Raw genomic sequence first — 20,644 nt, 5'->3', positions numbered from 1 at the left:
AAGGCAAGCGTCCAGCAGCAGACTTTGTTGATTGGCTGCTGCTCGCCTAAAATCCAACACTGTTGAATTTTGGGTAAACCGCAGCCAATCAACGAAGTCTGCTGCTCGATGCTTGCAACTCGCTGCATTCAGTCCAATTCAGTCTGACCACAATGACCACTGCGACCACTGCACTGGGCTTTACGGAAAAAAGCCTACGTGGCAGCGTGGCTTGGCATGGCCGTTCTCGGGTTCCTCTCTAACAGTGTATTAAAAATCAGATCATATTATGATCAAGTGTTTTATCAATTGATATATATATTTTTAGATTGTTGTATCATGGCGCATCAAAAATCAGTTTTTAGAAGCAATAGCTTGGAATATTGGGGTGCAAAGGGCTAGTGAGAGCCTCAGAGGTTGTGCATCTTGCCGAGAGATGCATAACATAAAAACTCTGAAAGGCACGTGTAGCATGCACGACGCATAAAGCACTTTCCTAGCAAGTCCTACTTCTACCTCCTCGTGGTGCTCCCTGGGTAACGCTAACAGAAGAGGGCAAAGGGCGAGTTGCCGGCGCCCTAAAACTGGCACCCCTCGGCTAAGGTATGGGAACCCCTACAGAAGAGTCCCCGGTCCTTCAGGTTGGAATATTAAACGACTTTAAAATTTAAAACGGCGATTACATCATCATACAAAGTACTACGCGCTATGCGAATAGCTTATCCGGAATTCTTACATCAACTTTCAATTAAAATATTTTAGAAACTAAAGACATGGTCTGACACAATACTTAATTAAGGTTCATATCCATTTTTGAGCAGATAACTTTTGAATGAAAATATTTCTTAAATTTATTACAATTTTATCCATTTATCATAACTAATGTTTAAAAAAAAATGACATAACTTGCAAAATGGTAGTCGAAAGGTTACCGATAGAGTATACCACCTCATAGCTCCCTATTAACTATTTTATCATCTATTTACTATAATGTTAACTATTATATTTGCCATTTTTTACTGCATGGAAACATTTACTTCAGTTCTATTGCAACATATGGGAATAGAGATGAAGGAAACATACAAGTATACATGCATATATACCTCCTAGCCGGTCATATGATGTATACCCGTATGCTGTATAATGTTGAAGCCAATCAAAGATCAGCATGGTTTCGAATCGTGTAAAGTTTCCTCAGTTTTTTAAATGGCAGTACACTAGGATGAGTGTTAGTGAATGGATGATGAAAGTTAGTGGATGGGAATGAATGATATGTTTAGTACATCATTAATTCCTAGTTTTCTATGTACAGTTTGATCACAGTGATTTGACGAAGGGTTGGAGCTATGAGCAACCGGCCTGAGGTTTGTTCGAGAATATAACATCGAGTGCTTACAAGTATCATTTTATCTTTACAATGTTTGGGCCATTGATCAGATAAAACGATGCATTAAGATACTTGATGTGTATTTTCAAACGAAGCAACGGCAGGAAGATTAAGTGGTAGATGAAAACATCTTTCCTCACCAGTAATCAGACTACCTGACCCCCAGACCACAGTATGTAACTATACTGTGACCCCACAGGGGTCTGAAAGCCTAGTGTCTGATTCTTGCTTATATATGAACAAGAGCGAAAACAAGTGCTTGCGAGAAACGAAGAGATTTGTATCCAAGCGGCCAATAACCAAACTAAAGTACACGACACTTGTGCTATATATGTACAACACACAAACTAAACAAATTGTAATTGATTGGAATGTGATATTTTCATTAAAATATTAATATATATAGCATAAAATTGTGAAATATAGTGATACAAGAGCATTTTGTGTACATTGCTATCATTAATTTAAATTGTTTTTACTCAGATATATTTCTAATAATTTTTATCATAGAGTAAAAATTCGTCTGTCAATACAATTCTAATTTTTAAATCAATTCGTAGTCTGTAATTATGATACTCTTCAGAAATAGCAGGACCGCATCTCTACATAACTTCAATCTAGTGAATGAGTAAGTTATCAATGTAAATTACCTAATACCTACAGTACTATTACAATAATTAATAAAAATTCTTTTTTTAGATTTCCAAAAGATCCGCATATACATCAAAAATGGATTGAAGCTTGCGGATTGCATGATAAAGATGTATCTCGTCTTCATATTTGCTCAAATCACTTTGAATTTTCTAAAAATTTTCTTGCATCGAAGAGATTACCTTTTAAGGTTATACCCATTGTAGAAAAAGCTGTATCAAATCATCTAATTGAATTATCAATTATGTGAACAAATATTACAAATGTAATAAAATCATCCAAAGGGAATGTTACATCTCCAACTGTATTATACGTAATGGATCATAATATTGTTCAGTCAATTTTGGAAGTTGCGACTCCTGATCATTCATGTAAGTTAAATATAAATTATATGGAAAAAAATATACATATATATGTATATTTTTGGGTTTTAGAGGAAATAATATAATTTTTATAATAAATATTTTATTCTTTTAGTGTCAATGATAGAAAGTACTTATATGTCTAAGTAATTTGAAATAAATGTTATATCTCCAATGGTACCCGATGTAATGGATTGTAATAATGCTGACATAATGAGATGTGATAACGCTGTTTAACCAATCTCAAAAGTTTCAATTTCTGATCATTCATGTAAGTTAAATATAAATTACATAGAAATATATATATATATATATATATATATATATATATATATATATACCAATTATAAGAGAAAATATAAATATTATTTTTTTGATAAAAATTTTATATTTTTAGATTGCAAAGAGAACGTTTCTTCTCCCAAGAAAAAAAAACGGTTTGTTTGCACAGCCTAGATATATTTCAGAAATTAATATTAGTGATGTTAGTTCACCAAAAATGCAAGAAGGGTAACCAATTTTATTAAAGAAGAGGATCGAAAGAAACGCAGTTGAATAAAGTGTTTAAATGCTCAAAAGATGCTAACAAAAGACTTCTAAAACAAATTGTTACATTGCAATTAGTATCTCATTTAAAAAAATATATATATATATATGCTACAGATAATGTACTGATCAATATGGTAAGAGTTTAATAGCTTTTCTTAGACATATAATAAAAGAAATTATCAAAATTTCTGAACTAATCAATTACTAGCAATATTTTTCCTGATACAAAAATAAAAATAATTTTAAAGCTCCTCTTTACATTGCATCCATCTTCTGTCATTAGAAAATTTGATATATTATTTTTCTTAACTTTTTAATTTTTAATACTATATATTTTTATTAATAATATTAGATGTAGTAACAATGTTAAAACTTAATATTATTTTTTTTTAATTGTGCTCTGTATTATCTAATTTACAATAGTTTATATATTTTACGTGATTGCTAGAATCCTAGCAAAAAGAACCAATGTTTGTTACATGAAAAAGGTTCGTGTAAACATCACATATTGTTTACGTTAAAAAAGCCCGGCGTGTAGGTGTAATCTTGAAATATGCGGCACAAACCTGTGCGCGCCATCATACTTCAGATCGCAAGTTCATTGCTGTGCGTTTTCGAAACTTTACTGCAATACATTGCCGCAACCTTGTCAAATATCTTAGATATACATTTCGTGTCGCTATAAACGTCGCAGCGCGCAACATTGTGTGCCGTAATCGGCAAGATTATAATATTGCCGTGATGCGGCAAACAATAATGGCAATTTCACAAAAAAATCGCATCGCGCGTTCCGAAAGCTTCCTCCGGTCTACGAATACATGCGATCATCCGACGACGCAAAAGTTCAAAAAAATCGCGTCGCGCGACATTCCGAGAGGCAACAACCGCTACCTCCTCGATACCTCCGTTTCAGGATATTCATGAACAGGTCCGTTCCAGACTTCGGCAGCCTCAAAAAGTTCTGATCTCTCGATATCCCACTTCAAAAAATATAGCAACGTCCCGAACCTTCGATGAATCGCCATCCGCTATTTTACCCCGTAGTGTCTTATTACACCATGGATAAGATAACAAGAATTATAGTTATTTAAAAATTTACATTAATGCAAATGTAAATTTGCGCAAAATGCGATTGTACTGCATATAATCAGTATTAATATAATCTAATAAAATTATGAAATATAAAGATACAAGGAACACTTTCATACTAAAAATTTTGCAGAAGACATTTATATTAAACAATTAAAGATTCTATTGAAATATTCAATACATTTCTATATTATAATAGTGAACAAGATATACTATACAAATCTGGATGCAATCGCTAATAGTTTAGTATAATCTGCTCCTTTGATGTGGGTCTTTTCTTTCATTTTTGTTCGGAGTATGTGCGGAATAGGCACATGTATTCTTGTACCCAGAGGCGTCCCATTGTCATCTATGAGCACCAAATTGTTGCTGTCAAACTTTGGAACTTTAGGGGCCTGTTTTTGCTTCAAACCAACTAATATACCCTTTTTCTTTTCTCCCCTTATTGCAACTAAAACTCTGTCACCTAAAAAGAATATACAGCAATGTTTAAGTAACATGATTCTATGTATAAAAATAAGAATGTTTTTCAAAATCCTTCATTTTTCTCACCGATATACCCTACTTTTCCTTTCTTATAGATGTGTATACAACGTGGTGGTCTACCTTCCATCATAGCTAGCCTTCCTATCTCACTGTTGTCCACTACCCTCAATCGACTTAATTTAATTATATGATTTACAGGAGTTGATGTAGAAATGCACCTGCTTATAACATTTAACACCGCAGAAGACGACAACATTATCGCTTCAATCTCTTTTTACAATCTAAAAAAATAATATAAAATTGTATAAGTTATTCAATACAACATAAACTGCTTAACAACATAACCTTTTCATTTAGCGGAAAGAAAATTAACAACGTTACAAATGATAATTAAATCAAATTAATTTTTTCTCAAATATTTTTCATGAATGGAATTTACCGTAGTGTTTTCTTTGATACAATTTTAATTCTAAAATCAATTTTTCCGGCATAATAGAAAGCGTATCAGACTACTTACCTCAATCTCGCCCTAACCTAAAAATCACTGACAAATGTGAACTCTGAAAAGAACAGACCACAATACACTAGAGGATCATGGCGCCTAATCAACGTCAACGACAGCTCGTTTTGTCGAAGAAAGAATTAAAAAAGATCACTGGAAGGAGATTCTCAAAGTACATACAATGTTTTCTTCTCTTTTCAAATTTTGGAAATTATACTGCTTGTCAACTAGAATCAGCTAACCTCGCCTATCAATTGCTTATTGTTGAAACTGCGACGAATGTGCAACAGTTACAAATGTATTCTGTTACGCATATTTTATTTTAATTTTGCAATATGTTTAATATCAATTTCTAATCACTATGAATCAAAATATATGAAATGTTTAAATCGCAAACAAAAAATAAAAATGATTTTATATCTAGTGTATTTGTCTCATCTAGAATTTTTATTTTCAATTAAATATTGCAAATAGTGATCACATTGCCAGGAAAAATCATATTGTTATTTCTTTTAATAAAATACTTTGCAAGCTTCATAGATAAAACAATCCTATTTTAAAAATTAATTTATCTTAAGAAAAGCAATATGTATTTAAAATATAGATGTAGTAAAAAGAGAGCAAGTAATTAAACGACGTTTTAGGCCAGAAGAGTCTTCCGATGTCGGACTTGTTTATCCTAGCTATGACACAGCTTTTAAATTACTGTTATCTGCAAGATTTTGCTCTGCCGTATGGTGTCACATAACAGACTGTGATGAAACATATAATTACTGGGAACCAGTAAGTTTATTATTGTATAAGGCAATTCAATATTACATGGATTATAATATACTTTTATGCAATATATTTCACTATTTCTATATGATGTGTATTTCTGTCTTAGAGTCATTACTTGCTTTATGGGACAGGCCAGCAAACATGGGAATATAGTCCTGAATATGCCTTACGTTCATATATGTACTTATTAATTCACATGGTACCAGCGAAAGTTTATCACTACTTATTGGAGCCAAATCCTGTGCTAGTTTTCTACTTTACACGATGCTTCCTATCTGTAGGCTGTACATTATCTGAAGTATACTTTTACAAGTATGTTTCCCCCTTAAAACTATCACTTATAGCAAGGCAATACTTTTTATTTAATACTTTATGTTTTCTAGGAATGTTTGTCGTGAATTTGGAATCCACGTGGCAAGACTAACATTGATATTCCTTATTCTCAGTTCAGGGATGTATATCTCCAGTGCTGCGTTTCTACCATCGTCTTTTTCAATGTAAATATAATTATAAAATTAAAAAGACCATTATCCATTTTTTTTATGGATTTTGAGCCCTACTTGAACAACATTGAGACATTTAGATTTGTAGGACATTACAAGAGGATTAAAAAGTTCTATATGCACAACCTTGTAAAATAAGTCCCCTGAGTGCTAGAGCTTCCAAAGTTTGATATTATAATCATGTATATTGTATATGTTAAAACCTTTTGTTTTGTACTTTGTGAGTACCCCCCTATCGATTAACATATGACTCATGACTGTTCACTCGGGGCCCAAACTCTGGCATTGCCCAAGGCAATGCTCTTTATTTTCATCTTTTGATACATTATTTATATATTATATAAATGTTTATCATATAGGTATCTAAGTACTGTTGCCACAGCAGCTTGGTATGCTCGCCAATATGAATTGGCTGTCTTTGCCACCGCCATCTCTTCATTACTTGGATGGCCATTCGCTGCTTTACTGGGGTAATTTTTATATCGATGCAAACAGAGTACTTTTGGCACGACATAGAACGTAACAAAAAAACTCATTTTTATCTCGGTTTTTTAGACTTCCCATTGCCTTTGAAATGTTAATACGTAAACGAAACTGGGTCACGTTCATAAAATGGGTTATAATATCCGCTGTTGTTATTGGAATACCAATGGTATGGATAGATTCTTTGTATTTTGGCAAACTTGTCATCGCGCCATTGAACATCATATTCTACAATGTCTTTACTAGCCACGGACCTAATCTTTATGGCACTGAGCCGTTAAGTTATTACCTCATCAATGGGTTTTTGAATTTCAATTTCGTCTTTATCGGCGCATTACTGGCACCCTTGGGTTTAGTAAGATTTTTTATAGTTTATACTTAATATAAATGTACAAAATGTCTCAGAAGTCGCACACTTTCTGTAAACTTCAAATTTTCCAGCGAAATTTAAATGATTTTTTCTTAACCTGGAGTAAGTTTGATTATTAGATATTTTTTTTACAAATTCTTTTATTATCGATATTTTAAATCTTAAGTGCAAATAACAAAAAAAATTTATTAAAATTGATAGTAAACGCAATAAAATATATGCATCTCTATAAAAACTTTATTCAACAAAGTGATTTAATTCTTATTATTAATTTTTATAATTCAAACCATAACTGGAAGTGTATGATAATTCCAACATTTTGTATTACAGCGATATATTTTAGCAGTATTTTAACTACAATTATAGTTTTTAGTACGGTTAATCGTGCCAGCACGTCCAAGAGACCGTTCATGTCTTTCTTATTGGTATTCATTGGCTCCTTTATACCTGTGGATTCTTGTATTCTTTCTTCAGCCGCACAAAGTGTGTATAACAGCATCGTTAGATATTTAGCTTGTTCAAATGTGCATCTGATATATAACGAATTGATCTACAAAATAGAAAATGAAGTAATTGACAAAATAAATGTGTCAACAGGAGGAACGGTTCTTGTTTCCAGTATATCCTATGATTTGTTTGGCAGGCGCTATAGCGGTGGATATTGTACAGAAGTTATACTTCTATTTTAGAACAAAACTCAATCCATCGCATATCAGTTGTCACTATTTGCAATATACTGTGCACATCACTGTTCTGACGATATTAACATGTGGTCTCTTGGGACTATCAAGATCATTGGCGATATATAAAGGTATATAAATAGCTTGTTTAAATAATAGAGAAAGAGAGAGAGAGGGCAAGTTTAACATGTAAAAAAAATTATCATTATGCATTAGGATATTATGCTCCCATGGAAATTATGACTGAAGCTAACAAATTGGGAATGGAAGGCCAAGTACCTAGTGATGTTAATATAAATTTTTGTGTTGGAAAAGAGTGGCATCGTTTTCCTAGCAGTTTTTTCTTTCCGTCCAACAAGTGAGTAGAAATAATTAGCTCTAAAAGAACTTTACAAACCCAGAATTTGTTTTGTCAAAGCATTCAGACTGCATTGATATAAAAAAAAGTTTCATCTAAATCAAATTTCCGGGTTCGTAAAATTTCTGTGGAGAGAAAGTATAATAACGATGATTATATTCTTGTACAATGCTGAATTATTCTTAGTTGGAAATTACAATATTTGAGATCCGAATTTAAAGGACAGCTACCTCAACCCTTTTTAAATCATGAAAATGCAACGAGTGTAATTCAAGCACATTTCAACGATATGAATAAAGAAGAACCGTCACGTTATGTAAGTACTTATATGTACACATAACAATATTATTTGTATTACATTTAAGTTTTGTGACTAAATTTTTATATGTATTACCAATTGTCCATTTTTTACTTTCAGTTTAATCTAGAAAAATGCCATTTTCTATTAGATCTGGATGTAGGAACTGAAACAGCCCTAGAACCGAATTATTCTCGCCTAAATCATTTTACTATTATAAAATCTTCTAAGTTTTTAGATACATCAAAGTAAGTCCAAAATTTTTATTCATATCTTTATAAGATATTCACCATAAATAATAAGAATTATATTTAAATCTAAAGTAATCTATGTTATTATTTACGTTTCAGATCGCATTCATTCTTCAGAGCGTTTTATATTCCGTTTATATCTCATAAATTTTGTACATATGGTTCATATAATTTATTACAAAGTAATAAGTTTAAATCCATGCTTTCATCAAAACAAAGTAATTCCAAGCTTTCTTAAGAAAAAAAAACAGAGTTTTAGTACTTAACAAGATAATATAATTGATTTGAGAAAAATTAAATCTATTATTTTATAGATTTTTCCATACTACGTTGAAAGTAGTAACGTGTAATGTATATATGTATATATATGTATGTACAGTACTGATTGTTGCGGAAAGTTTTTAGAAAGATTTCACATTTCGTATGCAACATTGCTGAAAGGTTTTTATTGCAAAGTGCCATATAAAATTTTGCAATAGAAACATTTCTAAACTCTATTATATGTATTAAAATTTCAAATTTTTAAATTAAGCTTCTTAAAATTTGATTTATTACTTCCGCCGTCTGGATGAGAAAAGATTAGATTAAATGTAACATTACATTAAATTAGCAAATATTTGTTGTAATACTTTAACTTTACGTTCTTTTGTTAATTTAGAAAAGTTTAAGTAATTTGTTGAAAGAAAAGATGAATGTTATCCAAATAAAGATTGAACTCCAAATTTTTATTTTGTGTAGTAAGCAATTGCAAAATATTGTCTTACAATTGTTAGAGAGAAGAAAGGGATATTATGGCAGGTACACACAAACTATTAATTGAATGTTTCAAGATTAAATTTATCAAAGTTTGCTTTAGAGTTCCGGAGTATTTTTGGATTCGTATTTCAAATATCTGGCGGGAATTGACGAAAAATGTCAAAAGGCTACATTTTGCACCTGCGCACTTCGTTTTAGCCAGCTAACAATGCGATGTTATGGTTACACTTTCTGCACTTAGAACGTAGGAATATGCGTGATCGAACATTAAAGAAACAAGGAGAAAAGACAAAATTCAACTATGAAGTGTAGGTTTATTGCCGCTGCATTACATTTTTTGCACTTAAAATAAAAATGCTATCAGCGAGCAAAAGAGGAAAGATAAGAAGTACAAAAAGCTCAGCTTCAATCAACAAACCTATTATTACATCTGTAATAAATAAATATGTGCTATATTTACTTATAAGAATCGCGAATGCGTAGAATAAAGAACAGAAATGCTCCGGAGTATCTCTCTCTTTCCTTCTCCACCTCTTCTCCCTGCCTCACTTTTACCTGATACAAAGTACACACATATCTGTACAGATCAGTACAGATGTTCGTCAAGTCAATGTATATATATATATAGGCTCATTTTTAAATCGGCAATCTGCGCCGTCTGAGTAAATAGATACGCAAGTAAATAAGTTTCGTTACGCCACAGCTATAGAAGAGCAAAGCAAGAGAGGGAAATAAGGGAGAAAAATAACAGTCTTCGAAGGAATATTTTCGGCTAGGAGATTTATATTGGTTTACGTTGGTGATGAATCGCAGGCAACTTATCTCTGGCAACCGATTGCCGTGATTTAAGCGCGTTCGCCACCTGCCAGTTGCCAGTTAAATGCCCGTGGAGGTGCCACGGTGTTGTCGGTGGTCGGTGTATCGCTCAATTGCAGAAGAATCATCGGGCGGATTGTCGTTCCGCGGACCTAGGGATGGCAGCGGAGGTCAACGGCGATGAGCGGTCGCACCCACGCTGTATCAAATTGCCACCTGCCGTCGAGGTGTTCGCCAATTTGAAAAATGCGCAGACCTTCGCCATAGACATTGGTATGTCATCGATTGGGATATCTCTTCCCTCCCGAAACTAGAATCGATCCCTCCGCTCGGTTCCTGACCCTTCGAGAAATTAACGCGACTGTTACGAGAGATCAAGTGCACCCAGTCATTGTCTACATCGAGACGATAATTGGGTTGAGCGCGTGATCACAACATTGTACTGTAATTATTGCATGTGCTAAATTATGTATTTATGCTTCAACTTGTACATAATTCCACCTTCTTAATGAGAATTTTTTGTTAAGCGTTTCTTATCTGTTACTTATCATATTAGATATTGCATCACATTCCTACTTTGTATTTTACGTCACATGCCTACAAAAAATTATTTTGCATATTACTTTGTTATCTTAGAAGAGTCTATTGTTTGGATGATTTTTATTCAATTTTGATTGTCATAATTAGAAAGAAGATTGAATTATGGGGAGAAATATTTATATTGCTGTACTGTTTTATAAAAGATGTGATGTAAATTCATGAAAAATATTTACAATGTCTGTTCATTATATATTAATTAATAAATTTTGTTAAATAGATTTTTCCAAATTATTAGTTCTATTTTTCATGTATTATAATATATATCGTCTAAATTTGAATATTTATTATTACATATTATTTTAGGATTGTCCTTAACCAAAATTGCCTATTACTCAACAGTAAGTTATCGTAAGGCACTTTACGAAGATGCAGAAGGTTTAGGGAACAGTGGAGAACTAGCGTACAAAGTATTCGAGGGTAATAGACTGCATTTTGTTAAGTTTGAGACAAGATATATTGAGAACTGCTTAGACTTTGTCAAGAAGAATTTAGTGGATGTTGAACGATTTCATGGAAAAAGAATTAAAGTGACTGGAGGCGGAGCATTCAAATATACACCATTGTTGCAAGAAAAATTAGGATTACTGTAAGTATAGTCTTGTATTTCGAATTTTACCAATGTCAATGTGGTTTACCAATTTCAATGTCGAATATAAGAAATTATTGATATTTAAATTTTGAATTTTATTCGCCAAGCAATGTCAATGATTTTCAATGACAAATATGAAACGTCTAAGTCTATACTGTTTAATTTTTGATACACGCTTTTGAGACTGTGTTTACTGAATGATAAGATAAAATTGCAGAGTTGACAAAGAAGATGAGATAGACTGTCTGATAAAGGGTTGTAATTTCTTGCTTAAAAATATACCATGTGAAGCGTTTGAGTATCATCGACATGCAAATCCAGAATATAAATTTCAACAAGCTGGACCTCATATATTTCCATATTTGCTGGTTAATGTTGGCAGTGGTGTCAGTATTCTTAAAGTAAGCATACGTAATAAATATTCAATAAACTTATTTAATTTGATAAATTTATGTTAAATAAATTTACTTATTTTAAGATTTATTTTTATAGGTGGAATCGGATGAAGTATTTGAAAGAGTCGGTGGTACAGCCACAGGAGGGGGTACATTTTGGGGACTTGGATCACTACTTACGAAAAGAAAGGTATGGAATTTATGTAATTTTTTAGATTACACTATTTCTTTTCATTGCTGTTTTACAACAAATGCATGTTAATTAATAAACTTTATTTGGAGGAACTAATACTTAATCTTTAAGAAATATCTAGAAATAAAATTATTATATAAAAAGTGAAATGAATTATTATATGAAAAGATTTTGCTCCGTTGTAGTACCATCGAGTCATGTGAATTGTATATATAAATATGTATTAAAACAATGATTTAAAAACACCCTACTAGGACTTTGACGAATTGCTGCAACTTGCAGAACGGGGGGATCATCGCAATGTAGATATGTTAGTGAAAGATATTTATGGGGGCGATTATTCCTCCCAAGGTTTATCTGGAGAGCTTATTGCATCGTCCTTTGGCAAGGCGGTAGCTTGTGGTGAGCACGCTATAAAAAGTTTACATTGAAACTATATGTTAGATTTTATGATTCCTAAATATTTTAGATATTAATTATATTAATGTTTTAGGGCAACCAAAATTTTCCGAAGCTGATCTCGTAAGGAGTTTACTATTCACCATTAGCAATGATATTGGCCACATAGCTAGTTTGTATGCAACCGTTTACAACATGGACAAGGTTTACTTTGGTGGTTATTTCCTACGTAACCATCCACTATCAATGCACACCATCTCATACTCTATAAAATATTGGTCTCATGTTAGTCTTTATATTTATTTTAATCTTTTACCATATCTTCTTGAATCAAATAATTCTATGTCTATAGCTAAACGTCAAAGTGTTCGTAAATTACGTTTTTCCATAAAATTTACATTACTGTCACATCTATTATCTAGGATAAGGTAACGCCTCTCTTTCTTCGCCATGAAGGTTACCTTGGCGCAATCGGAGCGTATTTATATGGCACTGAACAAACGGACAAATACAGTTGGTTAGAAAATTACGCTGGATCATCGAGCTTTAAAGATTCCGTGCCAACCGATTTCGGAATTAAAGTCGATCAACTGGAAATTGATCAAGCAGAATATGCTGTAACGTTCTGCCCATTATTGCGAGATCCCGCATCTTACAATCCTGACACTACGGATCTCACTCAGGATAAAGAGGCAAGGTGAGATATTTCACATAAAGTTTCAAAGATCATGATCATGTATTATACAAACATAAAAACTAAAATATCTACACTTATAGGGACTATTGGCTAAAATGTTTTGAAGAATCCGTGGATAAATTCGTATCGAGAGCTATTAACAGTCAACCACACAGTCCCACAGCAAAGGACAGAGGATTAAAATTAAAGGAGAAATACATCAACAGATTACACTATCTTCAGGCGCAACCATTGTAAGTTTTCAGTTTCTAAAAAGTCTATTTATGAAATTATTAATTTATAATGCAAACTTGCAGTGCATATGGGGCACTTACTGTTAGAATATTGTTGGATACCATCGAGCATTGCATGAAAGAATTTGATTTTCCAGATCCATATTTACATGTAAGTATCTCTAATCTCTGTTTTCTTAGAATTTTTTAAAATGTCAAAATGAAATTTAAATGTCATCCTGTAATATTTCATTTGCAGCAAAAAAGAAAAGAGAATGAAGAAGCATTGATGCACTTACACAATCGCATAACTAATCTAGATCAATTGGAAGGCGCGGAGAAGATAAAAGCTTTGATCCTTGGCGTTCTCAGTGGTAATATATTTGATTGGGGTGCAAAAGATATTGCAAAGCTATTGGAAACCAATGATTTTGGTTTTGAAGACGCCCAAGCGAAAATTCCAGGTAAATCATCATTAAACAGATTAATAACATTTAATACTGTGAGATTCATCTTTCGATAAATTCTTTCTGACTCTTCATACGTTTGAAAAGAATTCTTTAAATAATGTTCTATCATGGAAACGTAGGTAGACCATGGCTAGAGGATAATTTAGATGATTGGATACACAGATTGCAGAATGGACCACCTCATAAATGTGCAGCCATTTTTGTCGATAATAGCGGTGTAGATATAGTTCTTGGAATCCTGCCGTTTGCACGAGATTTATTGCAACGGGGAACCAAAGTTAGTTCCACTAACATTATTTATACTCGAATCGAATTTTTAACCATTTTCAAAAATTATTGAATAAAATTCGATAAAATTGCATTAAAATTGTTTTTTATGCTTTTAGGTAATATTATGCGCTAATTCTATGCCAGCTTTGAATGACGTAACGTATCCTGAATTGGTCGTTATGTTACGGGATGCCGCAAAAATTTGTAATGTTATAAAACAGGCTCTAGAAGATAATACTCTTATTCCTATGGAAACCGCGCATGCAGGTCCTTGTCTGGATCTCAGGTATTACAAATATTACAAGTTATTTTTACTTGCAATATAAAAGTTGTATTATAATTTAATATCTACTTTAATAATGTTAATTCATCAATATTATTTCAATGTGTAACAGTCGTCTAAATTTGGATCTATGCCTTGCGATGATCGAGCACAACGTAGATCTTATAGTCATCGAAGGAATGGGTAGAACTCTACACACTAATTTTCATGCTAAAATGAAGTGCGAGTGTCTAAAATTGGCAGTCGTAAAAAATCGGTGGCTCGCGCTTCGTTTAGGCGGCGATATGTATGCTGTGATATGCAAATACGAGCAACCAACGACGCCGAATGCCAAGATTTACGATATCGAAATGAAATCGGAGACGATAAATGATGGTTGTCCGTCAAAATGTACAGAAGAGGCGACAGAACTTTGCAAATGCGATAATTCTAGCGACAGAAATACAAGTAAAGTATCAGTATAAAGTTAGCAATATACAATTATTTCTTTTAGACCAAATAATAATATAAAACATATTGCCTTCCGAGAAAGAGAAAACTTAAAGACAGAGTTATGCTCAAATACGCTTAAATTTTAGAATTGTGATCGAGTCAGCACTGGTGTTAAGAAAACATACAGATGAAATATTAAATCTGTTCTTTTTAATTGAGTTTCTTGCACAATACATCTTTTTTTTCTTTTTACGTTAGAGAGAAAAAGAAAGATAAATTGTGCAAGAAGTTCAGTTAAAAAGAACAAACCTATCATGTGATTCGTCAAATAAACGTAATCGTATAAAAGATTATTAATATAATTTTTTTAATAATCTATAAACACTTTCTTATTTATCATAACGATTATACGTATGTTTGTTTCAGTCATACTGTATTATTAGTATATTAGATTTGTTCGCGTCGCATGCTCCAAGAGCACTTGGATCAATTGGATCACTTTTATCACCAATCACAGCACTAGAACTAATGATTTAAGTGATCCAAGTGCTCTTGGAGCATGCGACGCGAACAAACCTATTATAGATCTTCTCACACATAGTTTTCAAAAAAGTTATTACTAGTATTATATTAACTGCTTTACTAAAATTCTAGATTTTTAATGTAAAATATTTTTATATTAATCTCTCACGAGGGGAAAATCAAAAGTGGAAACACCCTTTTGAAACGCGATTTGCAAAAGATAATCCTTTGTATTAAGATCCCAAACTTTAGCTCCAGATACTTAATAAAAAACAAAAATGTCATCGGATCTATAAACTTCTTGATAGAATAATAAAATTTGGGAAATGAAGGAAAAACGTTAATTTTATATTATTACAGAATTAATCAACGTTCTTCTTATACATAGGTACAAATATTCAATTTAATGAATTTTCGTCACTATCAGTGCAGTACAAGTAGATAATATAAACTCAAGCAGTTCGAGTACGTATTAATCTAAGTTGTATTTCTATACAATCAAAAGTCAATTGGTACAATATTTAATACTTTTTTTCTTCATTTTCTAAAATCTATTATCCTACCAAGTAATCTATAGATCTGATGACTTCAAAATTTTTATATTTATTGTTTTTTTTTTTGAAGAAACTAAGAGGTATCTGAAACTAGGGTTTAAGATTCTTATATTGTAATGGCGTTTCTACTTTTGATCCTCTCCTTGTAAGTTGCATAAGATCTAAATAAAATTTCATAAACCTCATTAATAATAAATATATGAACTAGAAACAACATCACTTTTTGTATCTTTGCATGTTAAAAAATCAGCAACATTTCTCGAAAAAGATTGTAAAATATAAATCTCTTTCTACGTTTGTATACGGTATTAAACAATTCATTTGTGAATTAACAATTTATCGTAATACGCTTGATCAATCTCGTCCATACAGTTATAATTAGTATTAAAAAAAAAATAGTTATTCATTTTTTACAGAAATGTTAGGACTATCAATGTATATAAACAAGCATGTCTGAATTGTATTAACGTAAATCATTAAAATCAATACATAAATAATTGGTTAAAGACAATAAACCCATTTTTACATATAATTTTTAGTTATCAAAATTTTAGAAAAATTACATTAATTTGTTAAGAAAAAATCTCTGCAGTATATATACATATTGCATAGTACAGTTTCTGTGATATTACAATATGCAATTATATTACGGCAAGTAAGCAAATTAAAGCAATTATAAGACTTTTTTGATATTATATTTTGATGTTATATTTAATTAATAATTTCGGATATTTTAGAATATTTAATGATCCAGAATAATACAAAAGTTTTCTTTTGTTATTGATTTCTATAAGAAATCCGAAAATAAATGCATTATTTTACATGTATTAGATTTAATGAGCTAAATAATATATAAACAATTGGAAAACTAGACAAAATACTTAAATATGTGGGACTTGTTCTCTAATTAAAGTGATATCTGAGCTAATCTGTTAATTTCGATATCCATCTGTCAAATACTGAGAGATAATACTGAAATGATGAAGTCAGATGGATGCGTTAAGTAACTTTAGCAACTGAACCCTACCTGTACATCTCATAAAAACAATCTTTTGATGCAACGACAAATATAACTAATTATCTCTGTACATATGTAATAAAATGTATATATTAAAATGTTAAAGATTGTAATCCATGTGCAATGTAGATATATAAATGCGATATTCGATTTCTTTTTGTGTGCGTTTGTAAGTCGAGTATTCAGAATATGTATGATACACGAAAAGTATTCATTATCAAATAAAATTATATTTTTTCTTTTCTCGTTTCGTTTGTTTGACGCCTAAAAAAATTCGAACCTGCGATATTCCATGTTATATCTATTATGTTCACAAGTGTGCAAAAATTTTTCAAGAACTGATATTCTTTCCCTGTCACGGTAATAAATAAATTCAATAATATTTTTACTTCTATTAAAGTTCTCTTCAATATTATATAATTTTCCTCTTATTTCCTATAAAACGTGATTTTTTCAATTTACTGATAATAACCAGATGAGAATTAATATTTAAAAAGAATTAATATTCATAAAGCAATAATTATTTATTATTCATAAATTAAAATGATTGTGTGAATTTTTCTCATCTGTAATGTCTTTTGCGTTTTATATTTCATAAATTCTCTCAAAATATAGTTGTATCATTTTTAATAGAAAGGCATACAGAGGCATCGATATTATTATGCCGATACAAAGGTATTAAAAAAATTTGCTAGTATTATTTTTTAATTATGATAATACATTTCTATTCAGATGATAGAATTGTATTTATGTAAAATAAACATTTTAATATGATACAAACTTTAAGCTCAAAGTTCTTTTCTCTTCGAACTTCTTTTCTCTACTTGTCGGGAAGTTCCAATTAAATGCGATAAGAAAAAAATAAATAAATTTAATAGCAAGTTTCAATAATATGCAAATAGTGAATAAATTTGATATAAAAATTTTCTATAAATTTAAAGAATTTTTTTACTCGAGTGGAATATAAGAAATGAAGAAAAAACGTTATCTGTGACTTTCTCTTAAATATAATTTATGAATACAATAAGAAAAGGATTCACTGTATAGCACTGTTCGATAGCTTTCACTTCGAAAATAAAGTTTGAAAATGGACTTCATTCACGAAGAAATATAAAGAGAAAGCCCGAGAAAGAAGGAGAGAGTTGCGAGGGAGAAAGAAAAACTGGAAAATGCGGCGGACTGGATGATAGGACAAAAACGAAGGAAAGAGGGTCCTGTGCATGCTAGACACGCTCCACGTCTATTTCTTTCAGCCACGTCCTACGCAGTGTCCAAGTCGGAGCTTTATTAAATTCCCGTTGCGCGATATTGTCCAGTTGGGAGAAACCAGACCGGTGCGCGCAAGCTGACACAGCCAATTATCTCCCAATTTGTACCGGTGTGATAATCGATACTCCTCCAGATATCGCCTTCAATCTGTATGTACTGTATGCCATTAATTTTACACCGTCACCTCATCGAGTTACTGGCACAGCCAGCTAAGGATGAAGTATCACTTCAAAGGATTATAATTGTAACAATATTTAATAACTTTTTTTCTTTTTAACTAACAGTTCATTAAAGCTTTTTATTTTTAACTGCTTTTAACTTCCGCGTACTTTAATTTTTTCTCGACAAAATAAAAAAATGTCAAGGCAAAGGTATTTTTATCAAATAAGTATTTTCAAAAATCAAAACCGCACACAATTCGTTTAAAGTCTAATTCCAAGAATAAAAAAAATTAAACAAATATAATTAATTTCAGACAGGTGTAAACTAATTAAATTTAAATTTTTATTAAAAAAACAGATGTTTATATAAAATAATCGTTTATGTCGAAAACCATGTTCATTTGTCTTATATGCGCTTTTGCATCAGAAACGTTAAAAAATTAAGCGCCGTTATTATGCGACATCGTGTTCCGCGAAAGAGGAAAACATGGGCTCGTGTATCTTACATGAAATAAATACCTAAGATTGGACGTTGCATCGAGCACCATGAATTTTTCATCTCCAATATACAAGGCCACTCGCACGAGACGGCCAACGTGTTCTATCTCCTCGTACAAGTTTCGCCGAACATCTTCTATGTTATATTAGATGACGCCGACAGAGCTTTGTCAAAATAAACGCATGAAGGAAATTATATCTGGCACTTATCGATTTATGTAGGATGGTTAAACTTTCATAATTTCCGTTCCGATAAAATGATAACGTTAATAAAATGATATCGGCAGACAATCAAGCTGTAAATAACATTCACATGATTTGGCCTGCACAATTTGAATATAAGAGTGAAAAGGATTTTACGAAATTGAAACAATTTCGCGAAAAATCGAAATAAAAAGACTACCAATTTCAGCTATAGATGCAACTGCAAAGCTGGCAGCTTTCACCGAGAGCAAAGCTTTCCAATAACATTTTTGTGCAAAGGAATGGTTCCGCTGGTGGATTGCACACGCGATTGGTTAGAATAAAATTTTTCATTTTTCTAACTGGATGCTTTAAATCTTTCGAATGCATGTAATAAATGTTCATATCTTCAAAGAATTACGGAACGTTAGTTTTTAATTGAAATGTCGAAACAGCTACATGATCGATGTAATATAAATTGTTTAATGTCAGGCGCGAGACTGCCAAATATTCCGATTTTCGTAGAATTTTGGGGAATCAATTTGTTGTCGCATTTACGGCCACTCAATAATTTAAATTGAATATCGTGCTAAACATGAATAAATTAATTAATTTCAAAATAAAAATTCTAATAAATATTGAATCGTTCAAATAACTAAATTATAATAAAGTAATGTACGTGCATTGCTAAAACATAATAAATAATTGAGTGTGATAAATAACGCAAGTTATTATTCATATTAGCGCTGAAATCAGCAATCGGCAATCCCACCCAAATCACAATATATGAAAATTCCAATTAATTGTGTACGAAGCGAGAAATTTCTCTTTCTGCCAATATAATGCGTCTGCAGTTCCGCCATTATTATACGTACAATTGTTTAATCTTCGTGCGCGTGTTTGAGAAAAAAAGAAAAAGAAAAAAGAAAAAATCACGCAATTTGCACGAAACTCTACAAAATGGCGCACAATTAAAACGCTGCACGCAATAAAGCAATCTTCGTCGACGGAAAATTTTTACGTATCGTAAACGCGGTGAAGCAAGCGCAAAGATTAAAAATTGAATTTGTGTAAAACAATGCTTTTCATTTTCGCGAAATGTTACGACTTTGACGAGAGGCACATTCATTCGTGCGCGTGGAAAAGGTTCCGCGCACCTATCTTTCACAGGATGAAGGATCATTTTACTTTTGTCACTGGATATTTTGAATCCAGCAGGCCGGAAGTGTCGCAGTGACATTACTTCCAATATATCTCCCGCCGAAGGAGGGAGGGGAAAAAAGAGGGAGGGAAAAAAAGCCGCCTGTCCTTTTAATGTATTTTGATAGAACACCGCAATTCGACCAGATCAATATTTCAAACCGGGATGCACTCTCCCGTTACGATACAATCTGATACGGATTACCAGAGGATTTTATTCATTTATTTATATTACGCGACTGCGAAAGGACCGTGCACGCGCGTATTCATTATCCGTCAAAGTGCATTTTTATAAAAAGCGCACTTGTCATTCTCGTTTCACTTCCTGGGTTTTCGTCCCCATGAGTGTGTGCACGTGTGCGTGTTTCGCGAAATCGCAATCGGGACTAATCGCGAATA

General features: G+C 32.0%; 3 protein-coding genes and 2 long non-coding RNA genes across 6 annotated transcripts in view; 3 read left to right on the top strand and 2 right to left on the bottom strand.

Annotated features, from left to right (window-relative positions):
- Positions 1 to 20,644, bottom strand: part of LOC105200497 — a 58,121-nt gene that overhangs the window by 18,578 nt on the left and 18,899 nt on the right. The window lies entirely within an intron of this gene.
- Positions 349 to 3,113, top strand: LOC105200494. The gene is made up of 4 exons (XR_850972.3): positions 349 to 1,994; positions 2,066 to 2,388; positions 2,495 to 2,650; positions 2,777 to 3,113. It is a non-coding gene; the product is annotated as an uncharacterized LOC105200494 (long non-coding RNA).
- On the bottom strand, positions 4,157 to 5,151 carry LOC105200493 (39S ribosomal protein L14, mitochondrial). The gene is made up of 3 exons (XM_011168067.3): positions 5,021 to 5,151; positions 4,570 to 4,784; positions 4,157 to 4,483 (listed from the first exon to the last, which is right to left on the bottom strand). Exons 2-3 carry the CDS (start codon positions 4,757 to 4,759, stop codon positions 4,230 to 4,232), a joined length of 444 nt encoding a protein of 147 aa, XP_011166369.1. The 5' UTR covers positions 4,760 to 4,784; positions 5,021 to 5,151; the 3' UTR covers positions 4,157 to 4,229.
- On the top strand, positions 5,098 to 9,537 carry LOC105200492 (alpha-1,2-mannosyltransferase ALG9). Its single transcript, XM_011168066.3, has 12 exons — positions 5,098 to 5,177; positions 5,650 to 5,788; positions 5,892 to 6,097; positions 6,169 to 6,282; positions 6,648 to 6,758; positions 6,844 to 7,126; positions 7,508 to 7,624; positions 7,739 to 7,952; positions 8,038 to 8,179; positions 8,366 to 8,495; positions 8,598 to 8,725; positions 8,828 to 9,537. Exons 1-12 carry the CDS (start codon positions 5,098 to 5,100, stop codon positions 8,964 to 8,966), a joined length of 1,803 nt encoding a protein of 600 aa, XP_011166368.1. The 3' UTR covers positions 8,967 to 9,537.
- On the top strand, positions 10,097 to 16,413 carry LOC105200490 (4'-phosphopantetheine phosphatase). Its single transcript, XM_011168065.3, has 13 exons — positions 10,097 to 10,573; positions 11,204 to 11,486; positions 11,707 to 11,890; positions 11,982 to 12,074; positions 12,332 to 12,479; positions 12,571 to 12,761; positions 12,899 to 13,173; positions 13,254 to 13,406; positions 13,470 to 13,557; positions 13,645 to 13,849; positions 13,975 to 14,132; positions 14,242 to 14,411; positions 14,521 to 16,413. Exons 1-13 carry the CDS (start codon positions 10,459 to 10,461, stop codon positions 14,870 to 14,872), a joined length of 2,415 nt encoding a protein of 804 aa, XP_011166367.1. The 5' UTR covers positions 10,097 to 10,458; the 3' UTR covers positions 14,873 to 16,413.

The sequence above is a fragment of the Solenopsis invicta genome, chromosome 6 (assembly GCF_016802725.1).
Source record: "Solenopsis invicta isolate M01_SB chromosome 6, UNIL_Sinv_3.0, whole genome shotgun sequence".
Taxonomy (NCBI): domain Eukaryota; kingdom Metazoa; phylum Arthropoda; class Insecta; order Hymenoptera; family Formicidae; genus Solenopsis; species Solenopsis invicta.
This window is presented reverse-complemented; position numbering and strand designations above follow the sequence as displayed.

Coding starts and splice junctions, on each gene's coding strand:
- LOC105200492 (XM_011168066.3), top strand. CDS start 5,098: ATGGCGCCTAATCAACGTCAACGACAGCTCGTTTTGTCGAAGAAAGAA. Junction 5,178..5,649: donor ACTGGAAGGAGATTCTCAAA/GTACATACAATG, acceptor ACGACGTTTTAG/GCCAGAAGAGTCTTCCGATG. Junction 6,098..6,168: donor TCTGAAGTATACTTTTACAA/GTATGTTTCCCC, acceptor TATGTTTTCTAG/GAATGTTTGTCGTGAATTTG.
- LOC105200490 (XM_011168065.3), top strand. CDS start 10,459: ATGGCAGCGGAGGTCAACGGCGATGAGCGGTCGCACCCACGCTGTATC. Junction 12,480..12,570: donor TGGCAAGGCGGTAGCTTGTG/GTGAGCACGCTA, acceptor TTAATGTTTTAG/GGCAACCAAAATTTTCCGAA. Junction 13,174..13,253: donor ACTCAGGATAAAGAGGCAAG/GTGAGATATTTC, acceptor CTACACTTATAG/GGACTATTGGCTAAAATGTT.
- LOC105200493 (XM_011168067.3), bottom strand. CDS start 4,759: ATGTTGTCGTCTTCTGCGGTGTTAAATGTTATAAGCAGGTGCATTTCT. Junction 4,484..4,569: donor AGGAAAAGTAGGGTATATCG/GTGAGAAAAATG, acceptor TATTCTTTTTAG/GTGACAGAGTTTTAGTTGCA.